We start from the raw sequence: 13,482 nt of genomic DNA, 5'->3' as shown, positions 1-13,482 counted from the left end.
TTGTAACATTATAGAAATCCCATGAAATGGATTCTCAGATCGTGGACCAACAAGGGGGGTGGTGTTGAATTAAATTAAAGCCTTAGCATATCTGTTATGAAATTCACCACTAAAAGATCAGGTGATGGCTTAAGAGAGGTTTGGCAGATTCCTCCAGGAGAAGAGTCTGTCGCTGGCTCCTGGCCCAGATGGCTAGAGTGAGCCTCCATGCTTGGAGGCAGAATCTCAGTGTGGGTAGTGCCTAGCAAGGCCCCAGAGGCAGAGAGGGAGGACAGGGGTGGGGTGTATGTGTTGCTCATGGGTTGCATATCAGCATTTTGCCATTACTTTGGTGAGCAAAAGTGGGGTGGATCATGCAAAATGAGCTGCTTTGTGCTTAATTTGTACAACGCACCTCGAGGTTGACAAACCTGCCGGTCCCTGGTACTGGGTTTCGGTTACTTGTTTACATTTCCTTCCTTCCCCAGAGCAGACCTCCCTGAGTTCCAGCCTTGCCTGGCTGTTCCTTCCCGCCCCCTCTACCGAAGGTGGGTAGGTGGGGGGTTAATGTGAGCCTGTCTGAGCCACAGGGCTGCAGCAGGTTGGCCTGCCTGGCCATCCAGTGTGTTTGGGTGCTGTTAAACTTTCTCCCAGTTCCTCGATGAGTACATGCTGAGCTGTGCCTGTGACCAGCGTGATAAGTTCCTTGGCCCTTTCCCAGACTAGCCAGCCCTGCCCTTCCTAATCTGGGAAGGAGGAAGGATCGAAGAAATCCTTGCATCTCCTCTAAAACCAAGGAGTGGCTGCCCTGACCTCTGAGAGGGAGAGGGATGCCTGCCATGGGGTGTAGCTATTGCCCCCACAGGGTCTCCAAGAGGCAGCCCTCTTCCTCCTCATGGAGTTGGGGAAACAGCTGTGTCCACATGCAACTAGTTTTTGGCTAGTTTGCCATCCCTGCAGGAAGGAGCAAAAGAGGACTGACCCTCCACCTCCCCAAAGTCTGCCATTCAGCCCCCACCCTGCTCTGGTGGTCTCCAGGAAAGCCTGCTGGCACAGGAGTGACCCTACATGTGCCTAAAAAGGAGTCCAAGTTGTGGTGTGAGTGGGCTGTGCACCTGTGAGTCATGGCCAAAGGGGCGGGTGTTCCTCCAGATGTCACTCCTTTGTCAAAAGAACGTGACTCCACTGGGGGTAGTGGCTGGTTGATTCTGAAAGAGGGTGCTTGGTACTCAGGTTGGAGGGACGGCCTTCTGGCTCCCTCCCTCCCTGCTGGGAGCTCTGCCCCCATGTCCAAACCTGTGACTACAATCAAAGTGCTTGTTCACAAGACACTTCCCATTCATATTTTTACCATTCCAAAATGTATCTCTGACATACAGAGGTGTTTGGGGACGGCTCAGATTACACTTCCTGGGCGTGAGGATTTCTCTGTCCTGCACTGGAACAGTCCACTGCCTTGTGTGCTGATGGGCTCTCCCCCCACTGGAGGCTTCCAAGCAGAGGCTGGACAGCCATCTCTCTACATCTCTCAGCTGTAACAATGGCCTGCACTGAGCAGAGGGTTGGACTAGAGCAGGGGTCTCCAAACTTTTTGGCCAGAGGGCCGCATCAAATATCTGGCACGATGTTGAGGGCCGGAAAAAAATTTAAATATAAAATTTATTTAAATAATTAGAGATGGAACTTAGATGAGTGAATAAATGAATGAATGGGCTCATTCATTCAACCTCTCTGGCCCTTGAACACCCTCCAGACGCAACCAGAGCATAGTTCCACTCATGTTTGGCCAAGTGGGCCAGAGGCTTTCAGGGGACAAGAGGCTGGCCGTGGGCCGCATCTGGCCCCCGGGCCGGGGTTTGGAAACCCCTGGACTAGAGGATCTCCAAAGTCCCACCTAATGCTAATGTCCTATGATTCTAAGCCTTGCAGGGGGAGAATGGCACAGAATTGGCAATAGAGGCAGGGTGCCAGGTTCTCCACTCCTTCTGCTATCTTGCTTTGATGGGGAGATGGCTCCATCTGAGGCAAACCCCCTCCCCCAGTCAGTGAGGAGGTGGGGACATCACCCCGTGTGTCCTGCTTTGGTGGACAAGCACTGCCAAGAGCTGTGGCTTCTGTCCTCTGAGACTCGACATCTCCGGATTGCCTCACCCGTTGTTTGTGTCACACTGTGCGGACGGGACCTTGGAATGGGCGTCCAGGTACACGAGTTAATGTTTACAGGCCTGGTTGGCTTTTGTACGAGTCTGAAAGGCTGTGTGTTCCTCCCACTCGTTGCACTGTTTAGGGGAACAGGGAAAACAACTGGAGGTCCTCCTGTGTGGAGTGGGCACTTTTGCCCAGAGAAAGGTGGGCATGCAGATGGCATTGACTGGGCAGAAAGCAAGTGGCCTTCTAAGCTGCCAGTAACAGGTCTGGCACAGTTGTGTGGGGAGCAGCACAAGCTGAAGCCAGGCAGTGATTTTGGTGGGTTGGTGGGCTGAACTCCCAAGGCAGCCCTTGGGCTGAGCTGGCAGGGCTGAGCACATGCCAGGTAGTGGCATTCATGCCTTGAGGCTGGGGTGGGGGAGGTAGCTCTCCCTCCCTCCCTCCAGTGGCTTTCCTTACATGTGAGAGGGCGGACAATGGGCGGGGCTGCCCCCAGGTACTTAAGGTCTCCGCTGAGCTGGCTGAGTCTGGAGAGGAGTGAGGCTGGCAGCCTGCTGGCTGGTCACCTGCTTTTGACGTGCAACAGGTGAGTGAGGAGGTGGCAGCAGGAGAGATTGGCAGGGCTCCAGCACAGTGCTGCTTTGGTATGGTGTCTAGCTCCATATGGAACTGGGCTGTGAAGGGTTTGGCCTCGCAAATGCCACACTTGAGGCTCTGGAAGTCTGAGCCAGGACAAAGGCTTGGCCTGGGCCATTTGCCCCTCGGACACCTTCAGCTTTGGGGTTAAGGTAGTGCAGTCGACTGGCCGCGGAGGAGAGTCTATCCTCCTCCGTCATATGCGGCCCCGGGTGCCCGACTTCTGCAAGACCATCTCCACTTTCGGCCCAAGAAAAGGAAAGTCCTTAGGCCAGGGTGGCCAGATGTCATAACCGCAAAAGAGGACAAAGCACCCCAAAATGTAGGACATCCAAGAAAAATGTAGGACATGACAACTTAAAAGCTAAAAATGCTTGTATTTGGATTTCATGTGGTTAATTTAAACAATGTAAACTATATTACATATAATTTATTGATTACAAGGATGCTATGCGCTGCCTGCAGGGGCCATTCACAGAGAAAAGGAGAACATTTGAGTTCTTTTCCAGGACATGAAGCTAAAAAAGTGAACGTTTCCTGGGAAAAGAAGACGTCTGGTCACCCTGCCTTAGACAAGCTTGAGCAGCCTCAGAAAAAGTGGATTGGGGCTGGTGGGCTTTCGGGGGGGGGGCTTCATTGCCTTAAAATATGACAGTGGCAAATCTGTGCCAATATCTGTGCAGCATCTCAGAATCTGGTTTGTCCCCAATCACTTTTGGGAGGGGTCTGGAAAGAGCTCACTAGCAGGATCTTGGGGGGGGGGGGCTGTCCTTTCTGAACAGACAAGGCCCCAGCCGATTTCAAAGCCACCCTTTGTTGGTCACCACTTTTCTTTTTGGAAGAAAGCCTAAAGAGAGAAGTAACAAAGGAAAGACCATCCAAGCTGTCCATTATCTGCTTGATCGGGGCCAGGCTAAGTGGGACTGCTGGTCCTGGTTCCTGGTCAGTTTTGTTGTGGTCTCAAGACCTGTGTAGCCACTCCAGGAGGTGTGAGTGCTTACCTGGCACCTCCTCTCTCTCTCTCTCTCCCCCCCCCCCCGTCTGGTAGCTGTGACTGACATCTCTGTGCTTCCATGGTCATCAGGATTCACTCTTCCCACCTTTGGCTAGCGCTGAGACCCCCCCCCAGCCATTTACTCTGGACGGTGGGCCCCTGCCTTGTGTGCCCCCTTGCAAAGCCCTGGACGCTACATACGGATTCCTTCTCTTTGCCTTTGGCAGTCCCTGCTGCACCCTGAGAGCCCTGCCAAGACTTACTGTTGTCAGCACTGGGTGGCAATCAATTGGCAGCCCACCCTGGTCCACTCCCACTTGGTAAACGGAGCTACTGGGCAAGGGGTAGTCATTCTTTTGGTTGGCTCTGAAGAAGGCTGGTTGCTATCGCGGTTGCACACCACACCCCTGAGCCACTGCCTGGTTTCGGCACCCCTGTTTGCAGGATGACAACTGGCCATGGGTCAGTCTGGGCGTCGCTGCCTCTCCGGTGGTGGCACCCTGTTTGTGGAATGACCTCCCCAAAGAGGCAGGCCCAGGCTTCTTGGTGGCCTGCGTTCGCCACAAGCTCTGAAACCCCGTGGATTGCAGCAGGCGCTTCTTTTTGTTCTGGCTCCAATTTTCCCATCATTCCTTTTCACTTTTCCTCCTTCTCTTGTTTTGTTTCTCTGTTCTCAACCCGTGTGCTGCTGCCCTCCGTAAATCTGGGTCTTGAAAGGTGGGGTGTCAGTTACAGGACTCTGGAGTTATAGGAGACTTTCGACTGCTGAGGCAGGCATTGATGTTGTCTCTTCAGGTGTGTGGCCGGGGGGGGGGGCAGACACACTGGGGAGAGTCTGCTTAGTGGCCTCTTTCCAGCCATGTCACTTGGCCCCTTCCTCTCTAATCTTTGGTCTGCTGGCAAAGACCCCCCCCCCCTTTCTTGGTCAGCCCTCAGTATTGGCCAAGCCTCCTCCCACCCATCAAGCTGTTTCTGCAAAGAACACGTCATTGTCTGGCTTATTTGCATTTCTTTGATTTGGCTCTTTGATTTCTTTTTTTTAACATTGGATCTCTCTCTGGGCTTCTCTGCTGTGAGTGTTGGGGGGGAGCCTAAAACTGTCCTGTGGATTAGAATAAGTGCTCCGTGCACTCACCCACCCCACTTCTGCAGCACAGAGAGCGGGGGCTCATGCCTCCCCCCAGAAAGGGGTACCTCCCTCTCCAGGACTGGTGGAACACTGGTGGGAAGGGGCAGGGGGCAGGAACCTTTGCTCATGCTGGCCTCCCTCTGGCAATGTTTGAACTGGCTTAATGGTTACCTTGCAACCTGCCTGCCTGCCTGCCCGCCCTCGGCCCAGAGGAGCCCTCACGCTTTGGTCAAGCTGCCTCCTCCAGTTGCACTGCCACTGCCGGATTGGGACCAGTGAGCAAAGTTCCCGCTGGGACCCTGTGTTGTAGCCACAGGTGCTGTGGCCTCTAGCCAGGCGCTGGCTTTGGGGGCCGCCCTCTGCCTCTGGCCCTCCTGCCAGCCCACTCACACATGACCCAGCTTTCCTGCTGGTTTCCTGCTACCGTGATTTTTCTGGTTAAGCTGCACCAGAACCCTGAGAGAGAGAGAGTCGGGGAGGGGTCTCTCCCCAAACACTGGCACTGCTTCCTCCTTTCCTGGAAAGCACAACTCCTCTGCTGAGGGCTGCTGGTCCTGCACTTGGGCAGCAGCTCCCAGCCATGCCCCACGCCAAAAGTGGGGTGAGGAGCGTGTGTCTGTGTGCGCAGGGAGAGAGGATGCGCTGGAACAGGCTCGGCCTTCCTGACTCGGAGAACTGAGGGCCCCTTTGTGCCTGCCTAGACTTGGCAGTGGGCTCCGGTGCTGACTTTGCTCTGCATCCCGGAAGGAGACACAAATCCCCGGCCTTTCCACGGAACAGCCCGGCACAGCGGACGTCAAATGGCGTCATGGCAGAGGCAGCTGGCGTGCGTCGAGCGCCCTGACCGCTGACCCCGGGGCTGCAGACGCACGTGGCCTTCGCTCTCACTCCCTCCAGGGGCACGGTCCATCTCCCAAGCACGCCTGGGGGGCAGGACCCCCACAGCAGGCCTGCCTGGGGCGCAGAAGCAGCCCCGGCAGCCAAATTTGGTCCTTCAGCCAAGCGGTTTCACCTCAACCCTTTGGGAGGGCCAGAGGCAAGAGCGGGCCGCCTGTGGGGGCCTTGCCCCTGGCAGAGCCAGGGACCAGGTGTTGGTGCAGGCTAGGACAGCCTGGGTGACCGTACACAGGCACTTTGTTCGGCAAGGGTGGGCGGAAGTCCGGGCAGCCGGTCTGAATTCTAAAGTGTGTTGTTTGGGGGCCAATAAAGGCCCCATTGTATGCAAACGAGTTTATAAAGCAGCATATGACCTGCCAGCGCTGAACACAGTCGGTGGCGGGGAGGCAGGAGCCTGGGGAGGGAGCCTGCGGCTGCCTGGAGAAGGACAGAGCCAGTCCTCAGCCCCACGGCAAGGTAACATCCTGCAGGTGGAGCCTCTCCAGATCCATCTAGGAGCAGAGGCCAACCCAGGCTGGGGGTCTCCAGGAACCTGTGGGTGGAGGAACCCGCTAGTTCTTCACTGGTCATGGGGGGAGGGAAATAGTTGCCTGGGGTGTGGCTGAGCCTTGGCATCCCCTTCCTTTTAGCTTTGCATCTCATGCTGCAGAGTCAAGTTCAGCTGTCACTTGCTGAAGGAGACGCTGGGGGTGGGATGCAGAGACCTCCAAGCCTGGGAGAACGGCCTTCCAGAAATGGGGGGGGGGATACTCAGCATTGATGCACATTATTTCATTAATCCCTGCATGAACTATTGCAGGGTGGGGTTGCATTAGTTCCATGTTTGGGGGGGGCAGGCAGGTGGGCCCAAAGGCTGAGCGGGTGTCCACTTAGTGAGCTTACGGAAGAGGTGACCTTCCTTGTTTGTGGCTCAGTAGTAGCAGCACTGCTAATTGTGGGGTGTTTGGGAACACCTTCTTGACAGGGGGAATCCTCTTGGCAGCAAAGGTGCAACTGATGCTCTCTGTCCCCAGATGTGACCAGGAAAAGCCCATTGACTGGGGAGCTGGTCCTGTAACAGAGGACTCTTTCAAACCTGCTGCCCTCTTGGTCTCTCCCAGAAGGGCCCAGCACCGTTAGAGGCAGGATGTGAGCCGCCCTCGCTGACCCTGCAGGCACCTGGCTGGTGGCACCGGCTTTGCCCCACATGGAATTCAAGTCCTCCCATTGTGGCCCTGCTCTGTGCACGGAGCATGTGCCTTTCATGGCAATAGTGGGGGAGGAGCAGGGACAGAGCCTGGGGGGGGACCTTGCTCCTCAGCAAAGACAGTGAAAGGGTGCAGTGATGTCACTGGTGGTTTCAAGCAGGACCTCCTCTGCTCCTGCTGTGGCTCCGAACAGGGACAGGCACTGTGAAGAGTGACCAGCATTCACCATGTCCACAACACCTTGTGTGGAACAAACCCCCCCTCCCATGCTGGCTGCAAGTCGCTGAGGGCCCTGGGAGCCTCCTGGTGCACTTTGCTGTCACATTGGGTGCTGCACTGCTGCTAGCACCGCAGGCTCAAGGAGCGGCCACCTGGGCCCATGTTCTGCTCTGCCCCGGCACAGGTTGCAAAGGTGATGAGCACCTTTGGCTGAGTCAGACGAGGGAGTCACTGAGCCCGGCACTGGCTGCACTGAATGGGAACCGCTCTTGGGTCTCACGCAGGGCCATTCCCTGCCCTCTTGGTGATGCGGCCAGGGGTTGCGCCGGAACCTGCTACATGCAAAGAAGTGGCCCTTCTGCCACTCAGTTCTTGCCCCAGTGCCTTTGGTGGTCTTCCATGTGACAACCAGACCCTACTTTGGTCCCCCAAGCTGCTCTGCCAGCAAATTAGACCAGATTAGACCAGCATTTCTCAAACTATGGGTTGGGACTCATTTGGTGGGTCGTGACCCAATTTCTGGTGGGTCCTGAAGAGCCTCAAATGACAACACAGATTATGGAAATATTGTCTCAAGCCCTGAGGCTGAGTCAAAAATCAGACAGCTGCTAACTGCCCTGCGAAGAGCTGAGCTCCCACAGCTTGCAAGACAGCTGCTAATTGCCCTGCAAAGAGCTGAGCTCCTGCAGTTTGCAAGCCTGGGTAAATGTAGGGAGATAAATGTTTGAGCATCTTTTTTTTGGGTGTGCTTCTTTCAAAGTCCATCAGTGACAGGTAGTTGGGGCTGGTAAAGGCTCATCACATCTCTCATACTCTCAAATGAGCCCATTACGAGAAATGGATCGGGTTTCTTGCAAATAAATAAATGAAATATTGCTTATAAATAAATAAATAAATAAATAAATAAATAAATAAATAAATAAATAAATAAATAAAATAATTATTTCTTTCTAAATCACCTTTTTTAAAAGTCTCCTAAAAAGAGGTGGATCCTGATAGAGCATCAATTTAAAAAGTAGGTCCCAGCGCTAAAAAGTTTGAGAACCATTGGATTAGACAAATTCATGCTCAAGGACTTGCTTTGCTGTTGGCCATCAGCCATGATAGCTGAGTTGACTCTTCATGTTCAGAGCATGATGGTGCTGGCCAGTTGCTGGGGGGATGGAGGAAAGGGGGGGCCTTGTCTTCCTGCCCTGCTTGTGGTCCTCCAGGGGACTCAGACTGGCCACCGTGAAAATGGGATGCTCAGCCAGGGGTCTCCTGATCTGGCAGAGCTCTCCTCCTGTCCTCCCCAGCAGCCTGCAACAGTCATAAGAACATACATAAGAACATAAGAACAGCCCCACTGGATCAGGCCATAGGCCCATCTAGTCCAGCTTCCTGTATCTCACAGCGGCCCAGCAAATGCCCCAGGGAGCACACCAGATAACAAGAGACCTCATCCTGGTGCCCTCCCCTGCATCTGGCATTCTGACGTAGCCCATTTCTAAAATCAGGAGGTTGCGCATACACATCATGGCTTGTACCCCGTAATGGATTTTTCCTCCAGAAACTTGTCCAATCCCCTTTTAAAGGCATCCAGGCTAGACACCATCACCACATCCTGTGGCAAGGAGTTCCACAGACCGACCACACACTGAGTAAAGAAATATTTTCTTTTGTCTGTCCTAACCTGCCCAACACTCAATTTTAGTGGCTGTCCCCTGGTTCTGGTGTTATGTGAGAGTGTAAAGAGCATCTCCCTATCCACTCTGTCCATCCCCTGCATAATTTTGTATGTCTCAGTCTCTTTGCTTCCCGCTCTGACCAGGTCCTGTCCTTGTCTTGCAGGAGTGAGGAACCATGAAGTGGGAGGGCTTCTACTCCATCGTGATTGGCGTCAACCGCCACTCCACCGCCATCGGCCGCATCTGGCTCTCCGTGGTCTTCATCTTCCGCATCATGGTGCTGGTGGTGGCGGCCGAGAGCGTCTGGGGGGACGAGCAGTCGTCCTTTATCTGCAACACGTTGCAGCCCGGGTGCAAGAACGTCTGCTACGACCATTACTTCCCCATCTCCCACATCCGCCTCTGGGCCCTGCAGCTTATCCTGGTGACCACACCAGCCCTGCTGGTGGCCATGCATGTGGCCTACCAGCAGCACCAGGAGAAGAAGTACTTGGTGCAGACGGGCCACGGCGATGCCAAGCACCTAGAGGAGGTGAAGAAGCACAAGATGCACATCTCGGGTGCCCTGTGGTGGACGTATGTCTGCAGTGTGGTCTTCCGCATCCTCTTCGAGGGCACCTTCATGTACATCTTCTACATGATCTACCCTGGCTACCAGATGATCCGGCTGGTCAAGTGCGATGCCTACCCCTGCCCCAACACTGTGGACTGCTTCGTCTCACGACCGACCGAGAAGACTATCTTCACCGTCTTCATGCTGGCCACCTCTGGCATCTGCATCGTCCTCAACCTGGCCGAGCTGCTCTTCCTGATCGTGCGGGCCTGTGCCCGCCGTGGCAGCCACAACCCCAACCCCTCCTCGAAGAAAGGTTCCTTCCTGGGCCACAAGCTTTCCTCCGAGTACAAGCAGAACGAGATCAACCAGCTGCTGACAGAGCAGGATGGCTCCCTCAAGGACATTCTCCGGCGCAACTCAGGGCTGCAAGAGAAGAGTGACCGCTGCTCTGCCTGCTGAGTGGGGGGGGGGGCGCCACTTTGGCCCCATAGAGCTGACCCGATGAGAGAGGAGGGGACTCTGTTGTCGGCTGCCATGGGGCTTGAGCTGCTGGGCCTGCCTCCAAGCGAGAACCCTTGGGTTCCTGCAGGCTCTCATCCCTCCCCCAACCTGCAGCCCCCCTGGTCCTGGCTGCTGGCAACCTAGTGCTGGCCCCCAAGTTGTCCCCAGCATTGTGGGCTCCATGACGACTGGTGTAGGTGCAGGCTGCAAGATCGCTGCAGGTTGTGCCTCAGGAAGGCCCTGCAACTGTTGCCAGCCGAGATTCTCTCCCACAACCCCCCATCCTCAGTTCCCACCAAGTCAGCCTGTTTCTCTGGAGCGAAGATGCAGCTGCAGCTTTGGCGCCCCTTCCCTCCTCCCCCCAGGACCTGGGGCTCCTCTCCAACACATCCTGTTCACGGGCACCTGAACCTGTGCTCCAAAAAGGCAGGCAGTGGCGAGGAATCAAACTGTACTCGACATCACATTTGTGCTGCGCTGTGCTTGGTGCCTTGTGGAAGCAGTGTGGACCTCCTGCTGCAGGCTCTGGGATCTGGTGGTGCCAAATTCACAAGGCTTCCTCTTGGAAGGCCACAGATCATGTGTTCAGCTGTGTGTTTTAACACCCACTCCCCAGTCTTTCTGGCCAGCCCAGAGCTGTGCCTTTTACTTCTTCTTCACGTCCTGCCTTGAGCTTCAGCGAAAAATGTTTGTGCTGCTCTCCTTTCAAGCCTGTGGCCTTTTCCCCACTAGGAAGGCTTCAGGTCTTTCATAGGGAAAGGGGAAAAGTGGAAGAGATGCAGCTTTTCCTGTTTCTGCCAGGGAAAAGTTGCAACACCCTGTCTCCTGAGCAAGGAGTCGGATCATGGCTTGTGGAAAAGGAGGCCTGTTTATCCCAGTCACTGCTGCCTGCTAGCAGGGTAAGGGGAGGGCGTGGGGGCACCAGTCTGCTGTTGGCACCTGCTACACATCTCTGTACCAAAGCAGTTGCAGTATTAAAGCTGATTTTTGTCGTTTCTTTCTTCTGTTGGAGCTGCTGTGTCTGACTCCAGGTCGAGCTGCCTCTTCTGGATGCAAGTGTTTCGCCCCGCTTTGTTTGCCATCAGTAGAGGTGGGGCAGGTCTGGGGGGGGAGGGAGGCCAACAACTGTGCCTATGTGCACCTCACCAGCATGAGCACCACAGGAGGCAAAGACTGAGTCAGATTCAGGCAGTAGGTGAACAGCCTGCTGAGAAAGTCTGTCTGTCTTCATCAAGAGGGTCACTGGTGCATGGAAGGTGTTTGCATTTGCAGGACCTGCCTGGCGGAACTGCAGTCAAGATACAGGACATACAACACCCCAGTTCATGCCTCTCCCTACTCTGCACTGGCAAAGCCTCTATCCTAGTGACCCCAGACTGGGACGTTTGGGGGCAGGCACAGAGGTCAGCCTACAGGACTCCAGGGCAGGTTTTGAGAAGGGTATGCAGAAGCAACTCCCTCCCAAGCATTCCTTCCCTATAGGTTGGAGGGAGGAGCCAGGAGCAATGGGGATCAGCCCTGCCTTCTGTGAGGGGCTCAGGCACCAGTGGCCAGCCAGCCAGAGGAGTGGAATGACCCTCCAAGAGCACCAGCTGCTCAAGGCGGGTGGCAAGCCAGAGAGCTCCTACCTAAATATATAACCCCTCTCACCCTGCACACTCGCCCTGCAGGAGGGGCTATAATTAGCCAAGTGCCCAGGCCCAAAATAAAGGCAGAGGACACTGCCTGGGTCAGCCATGGCGATAGCCAATAAGCGGCCACAGCGTCCCAGCCTTGGATGGGAGAACCAAGCCCAAAGTGGGGGTGATGTCAACAAACGGGAACAGCAGGTTGGACTTGTACTGGGAGCTCCCTTCCTGGTAAGTTGACCCCTCTGAGACGGAGGAGGCAAGCAGGGACGTGGACTGCTGGAGAGTGGAGCACTGAACTCAGCTGCGGTGAGTCACGGAGGGGGAGGAGGACTTTGGGGACCTGCCTCTTCTCCCCCCCTCCTCCAGCAGCCCCTGTGTGCCACCTTAGGCTGGGCCCTGGCCACGGGCCTGCAGTCACTGTGGGCCAGCGAGTGTTTCTGTCTTTTGCCCAGCGCTGGCACAGCTGGGAGGGGGCTCTCTAGCTTCCCCAATACAGGTCTGCACTTTGGGGCAGCGCACTGCGCTCGGGCCAGGGCTTGGTGCAGGAGCTGTGAGCCTGGGCAGCCCCTGGGGGGGCTTTTGCCTCTCTGTTGTCAGGCTAGAAATCTGAGCGGCTGATCCTGGGCCCCTCCAGGGGACAGTGTGTCATGGCCCCTTAAGGAGAGCCAGGCAAGCGCAGGAGAGACTGCCCTTAGAACATCAGAACAGCCCCGCTGGATCAGGCCATAGGCCCATCTAGTCCACCTTCCTGTATCTCACAGCGGCCCTTGCCTCCCCATCCTGCTTCCTTGGTGCTGGCCCAGCCCCCCTCACCACCTCTGCCCCCTTTCTTCCAGGGCAGGCCCAGCTTGTACCCATGGGGGACTGGCAGCACCTCGGGCGGCTGCTGGAGGGCGTGCAGGAGCACTCCACAGTGGTGGGACAGGTCTGGCTGACGGTGCTCTTCATCTTCCGCATCCTGGTCCTGGGGGCTGCCGCTGAGAAGGTCTGGGGCGACGAGCAGTCCAACTTCTCCTGCGACACCAAGCAGCCAGGCTGCCAGAGCGTCTGCTATGACCAGACCTTCCCTGTCTCCCACGTCCGCTTCTGGGTGCTGCAGATCATCTTTGTCTCCACCCCCAGCATTGTCTATCTGGGGCATGTCCTGCATCTCTTCCGGGCAGAAGGGAAAGCACAGGAGAAGGACCCAACCGGGGCAGGCAACAAGTTCAGCAAGAGTGCCACGCGGGATGCCTGCGGGAGGGTCCGCCTGCGCGGGGCCGTGCTGCGGACCTACGCCTGCAGCATCCTTTTCAAGGCCCTCTTTGAGGTGGGCTTCATTGCAGGGCAGTACGTCCTCTACGGCTTCCGGCTGAAGTCCCTCTACACCTGCAGCCACTGGCCCTGCCCCAATGCCGTGAACTGCTACATCTCCCGGCCCACAGAGAAGACCGTCTTCATCCTCTTCATGCTGGCTGTGGCCTGTCTCTCACTCCTCCTCAACCTGGTGGAGCTGGGCCACCTGGCTGTCACCAAGTGCAGGCAGGGGCGGGCACAGCCTGCAGGCAGGTCACCCAGCCCCCACCGGCCCAGCCTGACGCCCCCCAGCAGCCTCCTGCTCCAGGCTAGTACGGCAGCAAGTGCTAACCCAGAGGCAGCCGACAAAAGCCCCGCGCGTGGCAGCAAGTCCAGCAGGTCCAGTAACAAGTGGAGGCCCGGCGACCTGGCTGTTTAGCACTACCTAGCCAGGGTCACGGCAGGCATGGAGCCGCGTCCTGGTCCTGGTCCTGGTCTGATTTGGGAAAGAGACTGCAGTGTCAGGAACCATCACGCCGCCAAGAAGGCCAGACCTGCCTGCCCTTCAAGCAGAGCCGTCTCTGCTGTGTCTGCAGAAGGTCCTGGTTCAATCCCTGGCAGCTGCCAGCAGAGCAGGGAGTCCCACCTGAAGCCCAGAGGAGC

At 56.2% G+C, this 13,482-nt stretch overlaps 2 protein-coding genes across 2 annotated transcripts; both read left to right on the top strand.

The window, feature by feature from the left end:
- The first annotated feature begins 9,031 nt into the window (after positions 1–9,031).
- Positions 9,032–9,871, top strand: GJB1 (gap junction protein beta 1). The gene has a single exon (XM_066640063.1). It carries the CDS (start codon positions 9,032–9,034, stop codon positions 9,869–9,871), a length of 840 nt encoding a protein of 279 aa, XP_066496160.1.
- A 2,529-nt stretch (positions 9,872–12,400) lies between these two features.
- Positions 12,401–13,258, top strand: LOC136663015 (gap junction alpha-3 protein-like). Its single transcript, XM_066639886.1, has one exon. It carries the CDS (start codon positions 12,401–12,403, stop codon positions 13,256–13,258), a length of 858 nt encoding a protein of 285 aa, XP_066495983.1.
- Positions 13,259–13,482: the final 224 nt, after the last annotated feature.

Source organism: Tiliqua scincoides, chromosome 12 (genome assembly GCF_035046505.1).
Source record: "Tiliqua scincoides isolate rTilSci1 chromosome 12, rTilSci1.hap2, whole genome shotgun sequence".
Lineage (NCBI taxonomy): Eukaryota > Metazoa > Chordata > Lepidosauria > Squamata > Scincidae > Tiliqua > Tiliqua scincoides.
This window is presented reverse-complemented; position numbering and strand designations above follow the sequence as displayed.